This window comes from Anser anser (assembly GCF_964211835.1).
Source record: "Anser anser genome assembly, chromosome: 6".
NCBI lineage: Eukaryota > Metazoa > Chordata > Aves > Anseriformes > Anatidae > Anser > Anser anser.
This window is the reverse complement of record NC_139726.1, coordinates 10,099,179-10,115,407: the sequence shown is the minus strand read 5'-3', so window position 1 is coordinate 10,115,407 and position 16,229 is coordinate 10,099,179. Positions and strand designations below refer to the sequence as shown.

At 42.2% G+C, this 16,229-nt stretch overlaps 2 protein-coding genes across 16 annotated transcripts in view; one reads left to right on the top strand and one right to left on the bottom strand.

The window, feature by feature from the left end:
* Positions 1-935: 935 nt before the first annotated feature.
* On the bottom strand, positions 936-9,169 carry DTX3L (deltex E3 ubiquitin ligase 3L). Its single transcript, XM_083841215.1, has 5 exons — positions 8,886-9,169; positions 8,529-8,758; positions 5,887-7,437; positions 5,092-5,309; positions 936-1,973 (listed from the first exon to the last, which is right to left on the bottom strand). The coding sequence occupies exons 1-5, from the start codon at positions 9,061-9,063 to the stop codon at positions 1,904-1,906; spliced, it is 2,247 nt and encodes a 748-aa protein (XP_083697341.1). The 5' UTR covers positions 9,064-9,169; the 3' UTR covers positions 936-1,903.
* PARP9 (poly(ADP-ribose) polymerase family member 9) overlaps positions 8,806-16,229 on the top strand; it is a 13,182-nt gene continuing 5,758 nt past the window's right edge. Inside the window, exons 1-7 of one of the 15 annotated variants that reach the window (XM_083841210.1) lie at positions 9,131-9,270; positions 9,714-9,751; positions 11,329-11,429; positions 11,809-12,635; positions 13,879-14,106; positions 14,189-14,407; positions 15,070-15,145. In XM_083841210.1, the coding sequence (XP_083697336.1) occupies positions 11,817-12,635; positions 13,879-14,106; positions 14,189-14,407; positions 15,070-15,145 (1,342 nt within the window). In that variant the 5' untranslated portion in view covers positions 9,131-9,270; positions 9,714-9,751; positions 11,329-11,429; positions 11,809-11,816. The other 14 variants (XM_083841211.1, XM_083841213.1, XM_083841203.1 and 11 more) reach the window with 14 other exon arrangements.

Here is a 16,229-nt window from a genome sequence, read left to right as displayed (position 1 = left end):
GAAACAGCGGGTAGGGAATGGAAACACGTTCCCCTAACGTCACTGAGAATACATCTAGGAAGTGGCTAAAAACCAAATGTCCTTAAATATGACAAGCACAGATGGATGTCAGATACATATAGGTATTGTCAGACACACCACTGAGCGGACCCCATAGGAATTCCCTTGTCTCTCGGTGGGCAAATAATCTTTTGTTTCCTAGCATGCTGCTCTCTCAACAGGTAGCCTGGGTACATGTTCTCCTCCCTTGCCAGAGCCCAGGCAAAATATCTGACTAAATCAGATAGATTTATTCCTCAACTGTACAGGTGTGATTAGAAGATAAAGGTCTTGTGCAGCTCTGATTACAGGATAAAGGCTTGGCAACTTTCCCTGACAGCTGGCAGGGCTCTTACTCCTCAGTTGGCCCTCAGCCTGTAACACTTTGCCATAGATAAAATGGAGGCAGGTGAATTTTCAGACAGGGGTCTAAAATTGATGAACTGGCTTATTGGGCTCGAAAGTGAAAAGACGGGCCTAATGAAGAAACTGGGGAGATTTGATCTTCACAGCTGGTTTCAGTGTGCAGATCCACATGAAAACATGGTCATTTAGAAGCAACTGGTATATTGGTATCGTAGGGCACAGAAAATGGAGAAAGCTTGCAACAGCATTAAACGTGAAACTAAATACAGCAAAACAAAACACAGTGGGAAAGTCATCTCAGCTCACATGGGAACCAAACTGTGCCCACTGCTAGGAAATCTGAAATTCATGGTGGTAAAGTAGTGCTGCCTATTAACCATGGAAGGAATTTACTTACTTTTTAAAAAGAGCATGTGTGGGATCCAAATCACTTTGGAGAGGTTGCTGGGAAACTCCCAAATCAAAAAGATTACAGAAATGTATGTCTCTAAAGCAGGAGGAAAAACTTGTACAGAAGAACGCAAAAATGATCATGTGATAACTATATATTTTATTTATTATATGTAATAGCTTACACAAATAGTTTAACTCATTAAAATTAGGGTACATCAAGTGAAACCTATTTGTTTTCTACCACCACAGAGGTAATTGGCAGGCTATTCGGACAGCTCAAAGTAGTGACAAAGTATCTTTATATTAACATTTAAATCGTATTGGAAGCGATGGGAAGTATAGGGTTACATGCAAAACTGACTTAAAAGCAGTATTTAAGCTTAAATACAATGAAGGGCATGGAGCCAGGAACTCATTACCAGAGATGACCACAAACAGTTTCTGTTTGTCCCAACCAGACTTGGAGCATTCAGCATTTCTGGACACAGGTGAAAAGATAGCATCCACAAAACCTATCACACAACATTATCCATGCCAATTTCACGTTTAAAACCCAAACCATTAATGCCATATCTACCCTGAAAAGGAAAAGAAGCAAAAGATCATGGCCATACACAGCCGATACTGTAACAGCTGCATAAAAATCCTCCAGCACACAGGTTATATGATGCTATCCATGACGACTGATATAAAAACATGAAGCAGAAGTATTTGGTCAAAGAAAAGCTAGTAATGGATTTTCCACTTTGGAGGTCATACTGAAGACTTGTAGGAAATAGTACAGACAAGATTCATTGGTAAAATGAGAATAAGATACACAAACTGCTATTTGACAAATGCTAGTACAGATGCTGCACTCATGAGATCCAAATTCTGCAAAGAGGAAAACATATAGGGAAGCATTGTTCAAAGAAGCAAATAACGCATGAAAACAACATATATGTTTTGGTCAGAAAAGTTAACTTGTCTTAGCTGACTGTGAAATACAAGTGATTTAAGTATAGCAGTTGAACAAACTAACTTCTTTCTTCTTAGAGCCCGATTAGTGAATTAACTGCTGTGTGTTCAGTTACTACACTTAAAAGATGCCAGCTGGTAAGTTTCTCTATTCAATTCCTCTTGCTTTCAATTCTGATCGAACCCGCTTCAGATAATCAGGATCAGGGTAACCAAAACTAGAAGAAGAAGAAAAGACTTGTTTGGGATACTTGTGCAAAGCAGCACTTGACAGTTCTACAGAACCTTTACATCAAAATTTCTTAAAATACTTTACAAATTTCATGCACACACTTCTCACCCTATCGAGAAGGCAGGCCTTGCAAATTATAGGGCACTCGGATATGCATCTTTCTAAAAAACAGACCAGAAGTGTCTCCAAGTGAGCATTAAAACACAAAGGTAATAGCACCTTTGAATTTTAAGTAGCATGTCACCAAAAGGGTATACATAGCAAGCGATAAGAAGGGAGAGCATTCAGCAAAGTGGGGGATAAGCCATAATTGATACTCTTTGCTCTTTTATGATCCTGGTCCAGGAGGGAGTATATAACTCTAGGCACAGATCTTTAGAGCTTGCGGGAAGACGCCTGACCCTGAGAGGCTTCAACAAGCTTAAAATGACTGCTCCAAGCCTCCTTCTCAACTCTCGGATAGAGCCTGAGAAGCGAAAGCAAAATATTTTTGTTCTCTGTAGTACAACATGATCAGAGCTCTGTCAAGCAAGTTTGCATGTTACTACAGAATTAACCAGTATTTAACCAAGATGTTGACTATTGTACATGTAAGCTGTGCGTGTTCTTGTTTTTTTTTTTCAAACGTTTTAAACAAACCTAGATGTATTTCATATACATAAAACCTCAGGTGACAAAAAGAATAGAAAAAAATGAAAAATAAACCCAGCATCCAATTCTTCTATATTCTGAGCTTTGACAGCATTATTTTTGTTTATCTCGTTAGAAGCATTTTGCTTCACTTGCTAGTTTTCTAACCAAGGTGTCTCTATAAAACATTACTTCCAAAGGCTAGTATTTTATACCTTAAACAAACAAACAAAACAAATATGAAGACTGTACGATTGACAGGAAAAGGCAAGAGACAATGCAAGCTATTCTTTTCTACCTTGTAGGTCTTATTGTTGAGCTAGCCTGTACCAGCCACGCACTGTTTAGCACCAAAACTTACTGGTCACATCAGTTTCTAGTGGCAATATTCAAAACACCAAAGCCTCTCACTGATGAATGATTCCGTCAAAATTGGCCTCCAAGAAAAGGTTAAAGACAGGAGGACTTAAAGGCAGAAAATGTCATCAAAAAACAGTTCTTCCTGAGACATGTGTGAGGGGTGCAGGATTGTTTAATCTAGTTTATTTCATTCTAGAGACAATTCATTCCTGGGCTTTCATATTACTCACCGTGACGACTGCCACATTCAACAGACAGCTGTGCTCCGAAGTCTGTTTTCAGAGGCAACAGCATTAAAATAACCCAGAAGCATCATATTTTTATTTACAAAGTGATTCTCTTGGAAAGATTCAAAATTTCCTGGGAACACAAGAGAACACCCTGGAGGGCTGTAACTGCCTGCGCGACTGAGAATGCGTTGGAGGCTGGTTTGTAGGTGCAGCAACCTTGACCAGCCAGTGCTGTGCTGTGCTGTGTTGTGCACAAGCCTTGGCCACAAAATTAACTTAGCCAGCTAATTGTAACAGAGGAGCCTGCAGGCAACTCCCACTTGTTACCAGTAACTACACCACCTGCGTGTCCTTGCCTTTATCTAGAAGTGCAGCAAGATTTCATGTGAACATTCTTTCTGTTTTACAGCAGAAGTGCTCAGCAGAGTTGCCTTCTTCTAAGAAAATCCTGTAATGGCTTGAAAGACCAAAATATCATCCCAGCTCTGGATGGGGGCTGCGTGGTGTGCCGTGCCCTGACTAGAGGCCCGGTCAGTGCTGCACAACTCAGAGCTGTGAAATTTGTGTGGTGAAATTTGCACCATAATTGTTGAAGTGGACATGGAACAAGGGGTATGGCCTGATGGCAAGACTTCTTTGTCGTCCCAGCCCTCCCATCACTGCTACCCTACACTTATTCTCACAGTCAGTATTTGCTTTACTTGTCATCTTTCTTGTAGTGTTATTTACAGCGACTGCGTATAAATACATTGAAAAATAACAATTTTTCAAGTAGCACCAAACAGCTTACTGATATAATCTGTAATTAGGCACGCCTTTAAGAAAGGACAACTGTATGTGCCTCGAGGGGTGGAAGGTCGTGATCCTGACCAGAAGGCCGTTACAGATTGAGGAATTAGTGATCCACGTACCAGTGCTGCACGTACAGCACAGCCTTCAGTTTCTGTTGTGCCATGCGCATCCCTCAGCCGCAGGACAACCTCAGCCAGCAAACCGTAACAGAGGAGCCTGAGGGCAGCTCCCACTCAGACCCAGCGATTACACCACCTGCGTGGCCTTGCTTTTATCCAGCAGTGCAGCAAGACGTTCTCAAGAAATGCTGAAGAGGGTTGTTTTCTTCTAAGAAAACCCTGTTATAGCTCTAATGGCTAAAATGGAGCAACCCTTTCTAGGGACAGAGCCTGCGTGGTGTGCTGTGCCCTGATCAGAAGCCTCCTGGATGCTGCACATCTCAGGGTTTCAAGTATTTAAAGGGGCATGACCTTTTCTATACTACCATCTCTTTCTTTACACCATTAACTCTTTCTTTACACCGTTAATTCCAAGTAGAATTTCAAGTGATACTTTACAGAGTCTGAGTGCCTTTCTTTCTGCTGTCGTACTGGACCAGCACCTCCTGGTAACAGCTGGTAGCAGAAGAGGCTGAGATCAGGAGCCAAGCCTTAGCTGCTCTCAAGAGATTGCCCTCCTGTCCTGTACTGCAAATAGTTTCTAATCATAGCAGGTATTAGCTGATTAAGTACCTCACACAACTGACTGGCGAATGAGTGGCCTAAGGGGCAACAGAAAACTAAACTCATCGTTGTTCCAACTGTCAAAATAGTCCCTGTGATGCACTATTGTTGGTGCACGCAGTGCTGCCCGTGCTTTTCCTATCACCATTTGCACTAGCAGCGCTCAAAGGCCACAAAGGTGGTTCAAGTCTGAAGCCACAGAACCTTCCACACTCACCTTGTTAGTAACAAACCAGGTCAGACGCATCAGATTTGCCCGTGGCTTGCAGCACAATGAAAAATCCGAAAGCTCTAATGTGGAAAGTATACAGGGTAGCCATCCTGCCGCAACTGACCAGCATTATAATTACTTAAAGAGAAGACTACTTACTTTGTAGGTCCACCATACATGGAGGTTTTGTGGTGAATATCATTCCACGTGATAACACCTTGTAAACCAGTAGTGTGTGACTGCCCCACTGTGAAAATCAATTTTTGCCGAAAGGCTCTTTGAAGGAGCTGCAGAATTTCTCGCCCTTCGTTATTATTAGGTAAATACGCTGTCCGAGAAATCGCGTGATAAGGTTCCCCTGGGTTTGGATGATCTTTCTGTTTTGTAGAAAAACAAAACAAAAAGGCATTGTGTTACCATAAATTCTTTGAAAGTGTGGAAATCACACTTCCCAGCTTTCACAGTACATTTTATCTCTCTTTGATCCATTCAGAATGACACAGCATGACTGATTTTAAATGTTTTTTTTCTCATTGTACAATTTCTTTCATATACGTTTCATTCTCATTTACTTTTCATCACTCATGCATCCATCACATCGCTATTGTTGTTATTTTTCTCCTCTTTGATTTCCCAAATACTTGTCACCCCACCCCTGACTTCTTCATTCATACCATTTTCATTCCTAGTCATGACTCCAAACATGGAGCATAAGCTGGTTTCTCAGCTGGAAAACTTAGAAGCCAACCTGCTCTTCAGTTTTGTCAATCGTTGTCATTTGCTAAGAGAATGTTTCAGAAAAGCCTCATTAAACATACCAGATTCTACTTACATGATACCGCTCCATACATTTGTAGAGAACAAATAAAAAAGATGGAAAAGTACAGAATTTTACACTCAACATTGGCTTTGCTGGGGGGAAAGTGTATTTTAGGGACCTTTAAATATACTTACAGTTTGAATCCCGCCTTTCATATCATAGCGAATCACAATAGTACCACAACTGGAATATCCAGGAAGACATGAAGAAACAAATTGAAATGACATTTCTCCCTCTGGTTGATTTCCTTGCATGAGCCCGTAGACAGTATTACAAACAGGACAAGTTTGCTTGTAAGTCATGGCCTTTTTGATGCAACCTTTGCAAAATGCATGCTTGCACTTTGTCAGTATTTCTTTATCCTTCATGCTCTCCATGCAAATAGGACATACACCATCGGTGTCTTCTTCTGTCTTTGCCTTAGCCTGCTCTTTGGAAGAAAAACTACCCTTTTGCCTGTCACCGTATTTCTTCTCAGACACTCCTGTAGTTTCTTGGTTGCTGAGTGGGGTCCTGGTTTTAGTTTCTGCACAGCCTCCAGCATTAAGAAGCTTCATAATGTGCTTTTCAGCAGCATCTAGATGGTTTGGTAAACCATATAAAATTAATTTGTCTTCCTTCTTCTTAAGTTTTACATGCAGGTTTTCCAATTGTTTTCCATCAAGCATATTTAACCTTTGTTCCTGATATTCTGAAAGTTTACAGCTGATGAGTTTTTCTCTTAACATTGCAAAGGCATTTTGAAATGCATTGATGAAAGTTTCAGTAGCATGTGAAGACCAATCAGAAATTTTGGTCCTAGGCCTAAATATTATGAGCATCTTCTGGCTATCTGAACTGTGTTTCTTTTCCATTACAGTATCAAAATTTTCTTTAATGTCCTCAATTTCTTTTCTTAATACTGTTTCCAACAGATTGAACACAGAAGCATCAACTGCAACTTCGTTCCTGTAGGTATAAAATTCACATGATATATCCACATTCTTTTCAGTTTGGCTGTTCTGCATTTCCTCTGCTAGAAATTTTTTGGCATTGAAAATTTCATTTGTTGGACCACGGAGGAGCAATTGATCCTCTTCCTGTTTGGCAAGAAGATTACTAAACCTATTATTTAATTTCATTATTGTCTCATTTAACTGGTAACTGTTTGTTAGGGAAATTTTTTCCTGCTTCACATCTTTGATATTTTTCTGAAAAGCACTGGTAAAAAAATCCTTAGCTTTTTGTATTGATGCAGAACTTTTATTAGAAGTGAAGCATACTGATGTGTTCCCATTGTTACAGTCTTTACTTCTTACATGCACACCAAAACATTCATCCAGTTCTTTAATTTGATCTTTGCAGATATGACAGAAATATTCATAGAGAGCTGATGGAACTGTAAGCTCATTCGCTGATGGAACTGTAAGCTCATTCATTTCTCCATTTTTCACACCATTCCCATCTTCTAAACCATTCTTACTCCCAGTACGTGAAAAATCATGGTGTTGGTCATAGCCTGCAAGGATATCTTTAAAGTAATGATAAGCTTTTTCAATATCTGTGTAATCTCCTGTTAATTTCTCATAGCCGTCGATATCAGGATTTCTTTCTCTTTTTAGGTTTGGACATATAAGAGCAATTTTCTCCCTTTGCTGTTCAGTGAACATACTGGTATTCAAAATCGCAGATACTGTAAGAAAAATCTAAAGAGAAGACAAGAAGATATTATTTTTTTTCCCTAAGGTTCTCAGCTTGGTGCTTCTATAGTTTGAGTAATGAAAACCTTGACACAATTCCGTAGGGCCAGATTAGCATAGAGAAATTTGCACAGTGTTTCTTTTATGTCATGTATACAGACGCTACATCTAAGTAAAGCAATCTGCTTCTAAATCAGCAGCAAAACTGAAGTTTGTTAATGTCATCAGTTTTACAGGAACAAAGAACAAGGAACTTTTCTACTTAGTTTGACAGGCAACACATTTCAACAGCACAAACGTTATATTATGTTGTTCTTTTTTATTACATTAGACTTTCCAGTCATTTTCACTCCTTAAAAAAAAATTTCCAAAAGAAATGCTTCAGTAACTCAGGATTAAGGCACAAAGCAGGATTCTGAACAAACATGTTCACATCTCTACTTCGCACAGAAAGAAGGATAAGAGAATTTGCATTAAACTGCTACAGATATCAAATAACCATTAAGTCAGCACATGCTATACCCCAGAGCTGCATCTATGCTACGTTGCAGAACAAGACAAGCTCTCTGGGCCAGGTGTCAATGTCTCAGTAGAGCAGCATCAGCATCATGTAAGACATAGACTGGCCCTACAGCTTATACCATGCCCCTAACGCACAGTTGGGGCTTTTCCGCATGACTTCTAGTTCAAAGTGTCGGAAATGTCTCATCAGAGCAGATTTTTGTAAGACTGAGGTATGGGATGGAAGTAATTAGAGCTGTTTGAGGGAGCAAAACATGCTGAAGTAGCGCTGGTGGTCTGTGTATCAGGAAGAGATCCAAACCTCATGCAATTCTTCCACCTTTTGGCAACAGTCTTTGGTGCATGCTACCCCCTGAAACCTGCCACGGCACCGTTTATGGAGCAGCAGTACCAAAACCATCAAAAGTTGCTCTCTACTCCAGTTTTATTGACTAAGACAGCATGACTAACGTCTGTGTGGTATGAAACACTGAAGCGTGACAGGAAGCAGCACTGTTTGGCCTTTCCCAAAGGAGTCACAGGACTACAAGCAGGGCAGGCTGTGATGCTGCTTTATACACCTCTTTCTAGCCTACCTTTTTGGTCACGACCTCTGCTGCGGTGTCTCGCTGGCCTTCAGCCGCCTGCATTGCCCCGGGCCCCTGTGGCGGTGGGGAGATGTGGTATGGCTGGGAGCAGCTGGCGGAGGCTTGCAACGTCGACTGGCCCCCACTCAGGCCCCCTTTCTCGGGCTGGATGCTGATCTTCAGGCACTTGGCACCCATTTCCACGACATGGTCCGTGCGGGACTCCACGCTCTTCTTATCTGCGGGCAGAGGGACGTTTGGGCAACGAACCCCGTGTGGCCGCGGGCAGCCCTCGCCCACCCACCCCGGCACAGCGGGCACAAGATGGTGCCCGGGGGCGGCCATTTCACGCCCCCCAGCCCCTACCTTGCTCCCGCTGGAAGTACACCAGGTAGGTGCCGGGCTCGGGGCCCGCCTGCAGCTCGCACTCGCCGCCCCCTGAGCGCTTCCCTGACTGGAAGTAGCTCTGGAGCTTCAGCTTCGCCTTCTCGCCGTCGTCGGGCGCCGGGCACAGCTTCACCAGCAGCGGCGCCGCCGCCGCCATGGTTCCCGCTGCCGGCTTTCGCTTTCGCTTCCCGCTCCGCCGCTCGGGGCCGCCCTTCCCCGGTTCCGAGGTGCTGGGGAGCCGCCGCCGCCTCCGGGGCCGGGACCGGCGCCAGGGGAGCCAAGGGAGCGGGGCCGGGGCCGGGGCCGGGACCGGGCGCTGCCGCTGAGCGACCCCGGGGCGCAGCCGGGACCGCCGCGACTTGAGGTAAAAGCGAGGCGCGGCAGCCGCCTCCCGGCCGTCTTCTCCCGTCCCGGGCCTAAAAAGCGGGCGGCGGCAGCCCCGGCCCCGTTTCCAGCGCCGGGAGCCTGAGGAGCACTTCCCCGTCGGGCTCGCCAAGCAAGTGCTGGGCAAGTGCTTCTGTCCTCCGGGCAAGTAACGCTGTCCTCTGGACTCGTGAAGAGCTGGAGTTGGCTTCTTGTCACCCACAGCTCTCAGCTTGTGCTAGGCAAAGGTGTGGATGCTTCAGCTGCGGCGGGCCGCTCATCGTAAGCTCATCTCTGAGCGGCATTTTAGGTGTTAGGAGGCTTTCAATATATTTTTTTGTAAAGCTGGTGGTGCTGGTTTGGCTTGTAACAGAACTGTTTCTGCAAGAACCCAGTGCATTCAATAGTAACGTGTGTTTTCTCTTTCATGTTTTTACAATAAAGTAATCTGTCACAGACCCCAGAAGACACTCAGAGTTCAGGTAAGCCTCGCGCTTAGCCATCTGGAAAGCGTATTCCTGCATTTCATTTGAAAACTGCAGCTATAGCCAGCAGGCTGGAAAACTTTGGCATGGGACAGCTAAAAGCAATCCTAAATGTATAAATAGGTCATAGTTGTGAGTCAGCGTTACTGTTCATTACTTCAACAGGATTTGCTTGCATCTCTTTTGTCAAGCAGAGCTCAGAAGTGCCCTGATGAATTGGTGTGCATGCTGTTAAACTATTTTTATAAGTAGCATACTCCAATGAAAGTTTAATTAAACTCATACAAATTGATTTACGCTAATTGAAATTGCTACTGCATGTAGTTCTGTTGACACCTGCGATCAGGAGACTATATAGCCCTAGGAACAACATAAACACTTACCCACTCTGTTACATTAATTTTATTTCCTAAAAAAAGTGGTTTAAAAAGCCCTTCTGAATTCCTAAGTTTCTACCAAAGAAAGAACTTGCTCTCGGGATGTAAGTGCAGACCACTTGATGACAGAACGAACAGGCTGACAAGCCTTCCTCTGGCAGTGTGGCTGTGGGTCAGACTCTGCAAGGGCCTGGGGTGCTGTACAGACCCTTGGACCTTATTGGAAATAAGTAACAAAATGCCACGAGTGCCCTGAAGGTGGCAGAGAAGGCCAGCCTTCAAAACAAGCTCAGAGGGGAGAAGTGTTTTCTGCTTTTGCAGGCGTTTTGAAGCCTTGATTATGGCAAGGCTTTTCTCATTTGCTTTTTCAGCTGGAGTCTTAGTGGTAAATGCAGCACAGTGGCACTGCGGACAGTTAGCAAAGCCCTTTGATGTCTGTTTCAGAGGTGTTTCTCTCATACTTGTCTGGTCCTTTCTCCTCACCATTTATTCGCGGCCCATTCAGTCATGCTGCTGCATCTGTCTTTAACGTTGATGCTTTAAATAAGTTTAAGTTTTATGTGTGTGTTTTTTTTGTTGTTTGCTTGTTTTGTTTCGTTTTTAATGCAGATTATGCTACTGAATTATTTAAGAATATGTCCCTGACAGTGGTTGTGCTAACCTAATGGTGGGGATAATAGGCAGTAGGAAAGAAAGAGAGAACAAGTAGCAAGAGGAGACATATCTTAACCAGGCTTCATTCTTGGTTAAACAATAAGGCAAATCTAAACCCTCAGGTCACCACGGGCTCAGTGGTATTGTTATTGTCATCTTTCAGTGCCTCTGGAGGAAAGATAGGGAAAGAAAAGCAGTAAGTCACTTCCAAGGAAAAGGTATTTGCCCAAGGGACCTACTGGTAATCCCTCTGCTGAGAGGATTCTGGGGGCTGAACAAAAAAAGCAAGCTGTTTGGGGGCTCAGGCTGTATTTCACCAGGGCTTGCTATTGCCAGGTCAGAAGAAGGTACCATGAAGACAGGGAGCTTCGGGGGGTGGAGGGTGCGTGGTCTGTCTGAGGACAGTGATCAGCAGCTGGCTGCTCTCCTGTCCACCTGTATTCAGTTATGGGATGGGGGCTGCCTGTTGGTTGAGAAGTATAACTGGAAGCATTCACAGACCTACAGGAAACAGCAGACAGCATAATGCTGATTGTTTTTCAGAATCCAGGTGTGTTGAGCTGACAGAGCGCAGCTGAGCTTTCACTTCCCTGAAACTTACACTGCTGTGATTTGTAAGGGATCAGAAGGAAAGATTGGAGAAGGTAGGAGAAGGTCTTGAGGAACTGTGGAGCTACTAGATGGGGTGGCTGATTTGGACAGAATAGTGAACAAAACTACTCCCAGGAAAGGAGTTAGTGCCCAACTGGAGTTTACTTCATAGTTTTCTCCATAGCATATTAATGCAATCCCTCCCATGAGACAAGGTCATTAGTCTATGTATTTTCACACAAAGCCTTGATTTCTTTGCTTAGTTGTGCTTACTAAGCCTCTGAAAAAGGGAGAGAAAAGATCAGACTATAACAAAAAATATTAGTAAGCAGTGACAGTAAGGTGAAATTCGGAGGTCTAAAACACACACACATATATAAAAGTTTTGTCAGTGGTTTCTTGGATTTCACTTTCTATTATTCTGTATCCTAGAGCCAAAAATGGATGAGGACAGCTTGACGATCCCCATCAACAAAGATGCTTATGAAGTTCTTAAGAAAAGAGAGCACTGCCTAAGTAATCTCATTGAGAAAAAGTTTGCTTGTACATTCACCTTTGAAAGTGTAAAATCCACTGCTGAAGTATACAGAACAATACTAAAGCAGGGAATTCACATATCAGTTTGTAAGGATGACCTTACAAAACACAAAGCCGATGCTTTGGTGAATGCAGCCAATGAATACCTAGGACATGAAGGAGGCCTTGCTTTTGCTCTTTCAAGTGCTGGAGGGCCAGAAATAAAAGAGGAAAGCAGTATTTATATTAAAAAGTACGGAAAACTCGCAGCTGGCAAAATAGCAGTGACAGGTGGAGGGAAGCTTCCATGTAAGAAAATTATTCATGCAGTTGGTCCAAGGTGGTACATGCCTGAAAAGGCAGAATGTTGTTTCCTGCTTGAGGAAGCTATTGTGAATGTCCTGAAATACGCTAATGCTCCAGAAAATGGTATAAAGTCTGTGGCTATCCCAGCAGTGAGTTCAGGTATTTTCGGCTTCCCACTCAATTTGTGTGCTCAAGTGATTGTAATGGCTATAAAGGGATTTTTTAAGACAAGTCCACCAGGAAGTCTCAAGGAAGTCCGTCTGGTGAACATTTGTGAGAAAACAGTAGCAGAAATGAAAAAGGCCTGTGAAAAGTTTCTGGGTGATAGCAGTTCGCTTCAGGAAACTGCTCCAGCTTTGCCAAGCCATCCTGTACCTGTCATCATAGTTGGAAACTCTCGCTTGCGTATCTTAAGAGGACGCATTGAAGAGCAAAAGGTAAGTCCATCCTGCAATATATTGAACGTGGAGTTGCCTCCGAGTCCCTACGGGCTTTGGAGTCGAAGAGTACAGAACACGTTGTACTGGTCCACAAAATAGCTGTCTCCTCATCTTGATGAAAATTTATGAAAGATAAATAAGCTATATCTGCAAGGAGCTAGTTTTTTAAATGGGTTAGAAAGCTTTTATTTCTTTTTTTTTTTTTTGTATACATGCTACTATGGGATAATAGTAAGCAGCTAAATATTGGATGATTAATAATAATATATCCTTATGTTTTCTCTTTTTATTGTAACATCATAGGAGTTCACATTTTATCATGCATTCCCTAGAAGTCTACTCTTTGCCTTGTCTTTTTCCCTATAATTTATATCATCATAGCTGTCAGCTGAAAATAACTTAAACAGTTGGTGTGCGCCTCACCTTTCAGTGGTGCATCATTAAAATTGAATCGTTTAACATTTTTCATTAGAAAACCTGACACAAAATATGTGAGCTTAGTCATAGTATTCCAACAGAGCTGTTGGACTGAAAGCTTTATCACAAGAAAGGCATTTGCTTTTAGCAAATACTGTACCTTAAAAAATTTCAAAGCTACTAGGAAAATATGCTCCAAAGTCTTGCATTTTTGGATAATCTCCATCAATAAACATCAGCATAGTTACTGCTGTTACCAGTGTTCTGTAAACGCATCGTTAGCATTTCACATATTTAATTTGAAATATATCAGACCTGTGATGGGGATGTGCTGTTTCCACAGGAAACAGAAGCAACCATAGCTTTGCAGTTCCTCAGCGTGCACTGACCCCAGTAGTTTGGCTACCAGTGCTGGCTACGCTTAAGCTGTGAGCATCGGTGTGAGAGGGGGGTAACAGACGTAGCCATAGCTCTCTCCTGCTCAGAGATAGCGGGCTGCAGATTTGCATTTGATGAGGTGCCTGTGGATCACTTCTATGGCTGCAGTAATAACTGTTGACCATGGTTAGATGAATTGAACAAGCCTTATGCACACTATTGGCTTCTGAATAAAAATATATATCTTCACTGCCGCTAGCAGGTGTATGCTTTGATGTGTTCCATCACTGTGCTTAGCAGTAGTGAGAGAACCTTTCAAACAGCTGATCTGCTGCAGCTGGGATTTTTTCAAGGAACTGTTCCTGGAAAGAATGCTCTCTGTAGTAGCAAAACTTGCAAGTACAAAACTCAAGGTATACTGAAACTTTGAACTCTTTTCTTCCAGACTGTAGCCATTGTTAGCTCCGTGTCTTTGGATGGCAAGTTTTACTCTCCATTTTCATCACCAATGGTGCAGAAAGCGGGTCCAGCTCTTCAAGAGGAACTTCGGTCTCAGCTTTGGCATTCTTCATCTTACAAGGAGCTCATAATAACAAAAGGGTATAACCTACCCTGCAATCATGTGCTGCACGTTGTATGGCAACAGTACAGACACGTGGTGTTACTGTGTGAGGTGATGATCGGTTAAACTGGGTTTTAATTGAAGATTTTCATGTTGAGTGATGCGAGGAGTAAAACACTTCTTTTTCCTGCAGCAATTAAAAGAAGCAGTTACCAAATGCTTGTGTTACATTCAGGATCTGAAACAGCCTTCAGTTTCTTTTCCGGCAAAGGGGATTTGGTCAGTAATGCTGCCTGAGGAAACAGTGGCAGAGATCATGATTGAAGAGGTCTCAAATTTTGCCAGGAAATACCCTGAGAAGATGTTAGATGTGCAGTTTGTCCTTTGCCCAGATGACAGTGCTTCCTATCAGGTAATAAATTTGTTGTTAACTACCAGTAAGGTGAACCCAAAATAACTGTAAAAAATACTTCTACAGATGACTAGAAGTTAAAATAATTTGAATTCCATACTACTTACAGTATTGGTGAGTGGCAGTTTCCCTATCAAACTATTTGTCTTTCATCAACGGGTGTTAATCTTTACAAACCTTTATTTTTTCTTCACTAATCCAAAAGTCATCACCCTGTGATCTGATAGCAATTTACCAGATGCCAAATCCACTGCCTAGCAGAGCAGTGCTTCTGAGGCTTTCCAAGTGAGATCATGAAGAGGAGCTCTGGGGTAAAGGTAGGGAGATAGCTTTAAAACTTAGTAAAGATTTGTCAACATTAAATTGCGAGTAATGGACACCTTCATCTACTGAGTTTTGCATGTGCCACAGCCACAAGGTATTGGGAAAGGTGCCATTCGATGTGTAAGGTGTCTTACCTTAGGAGACTTAGAAGAGGAGAAATGCATTTGATAGCCAGGAGTAAAATTTTGGCAAAAGCTGATAAATAATCTGTTAACATGCTATCAGAATTTGTTGAGTAATTAGAACTGTAAACTGCTTACCGAACAGAGTTTTGAAGAGACTAATTGCATGTTTGATAACAGAGGTTACAAACTGCTCCTGAACTTTTCTCTTTCAAGGCTTTCCAGAGAAAACTTAATTCAGTAGCAAGAAAAGAGAAAGAAAAGCTGTATAACTATGGAAGCAATCATCCGAGTAAGTAATGAACAGAAGGGGCATTGCGAGTGAATGAGCGGTCCAGGTTTGAGGATCTGAAATCACATTTCTTTAAACGTAACTTTGTATTTGTGTATGTGTCATGGGCAAAGGAAAAAATGCAGGAGAACTTTGCTTGTTGATAGTTCTAGTGTTCGGTAAACCCTAAAAGGGGTGTAATGATCAAGGGAGAAGGTTACACTTATTCTGAAACCATATTTTGTAAAAGTTATATGAAGACTTACTAGATTAATAATTTAGTCTGCTTTTTACTATTATTAGGTTACTAAACAAAGGAACTACAAGTGCCAAGTTAACTCCTCAAACTCCTCAAACTGCAGTGTTTTGTCTTCTGAAGTTAGATTCAAGATGGGAGATAATTATGTTCAAAATGATGTTTCCTTAGATTTGAAGTTTCCTTAAATTTGAAGAACCTATCTGTGATAGTTACATATTTTCTTCAAAGTAGTCATTTTTCATCACAGTTTCCACCATGCCAGGAACCCAGTGCATATCATAAAAACTGAATGAGGGATGTCGTTTCAAACGTGTTTACCAAGCTAGACACAAATTTGTAGATGGCTATCATCAGCCTCCAGCCGCATCTTTAAGCGATGACCGCCACTCCTTCCTGCTCTGACAGATACTTTCAGATACATTTGGGCAGGCTCCATTCAGCGTCTCCTCTCCCGTGTTTGCAGGGATTCATGTAGAGGATATGAAAGTATCTGAGGTGGACACCTTAAAGTAGCGATTGTCAGGTCTGCTGAGTCTGACTACGTTTCTTGGATTTGCTTGGGATGTTTGTTACACATACTCATTTTTTTTTAGTTATTTTGAGAGCAAACATAGCCAAAATGGTATTGCTAAGACAGCTTTAAATGGAAGGTTTTCTATGGCTTTTTACCAGGCTCCTTCTTCTGGGGTTTTAGCATTGGAAACCGTTTGTTTTTATAGATTTTTCCAGATTTTTTTCTTTTCCCAGATATTTACTTCTGGCTAAATTTAAAAAGAAATGCAATAAAACGTAGGCTGGCCCTTGTTGACTACATTTTAGGCAGCACATATAACTGCGTTCCACACC

Coding starts and splice junctions, on each gene's coding strand:
- DTX3L (XM_083841215.1), bottom strand. CDS start 9,063: ATGGCGGCGGCGGCGCCGCTGCTGGTGAAGCTGTGCCCGGCGCCCGAC. Junction 7,438..8,528: donor CAGAGGTCGTGACCAAAAAG/GTAGGCTAGAAA, acceptor TCTTCTCTTTAG/ATTTTTCTTACAGTATCTGC. Junction 5,310..5,886: donor TGAAAGGCGGGATTCAAACT/GTAAGTATATTT, acceptor TCTACAAAACAG/AAAGATCATCCAAACCCAGG.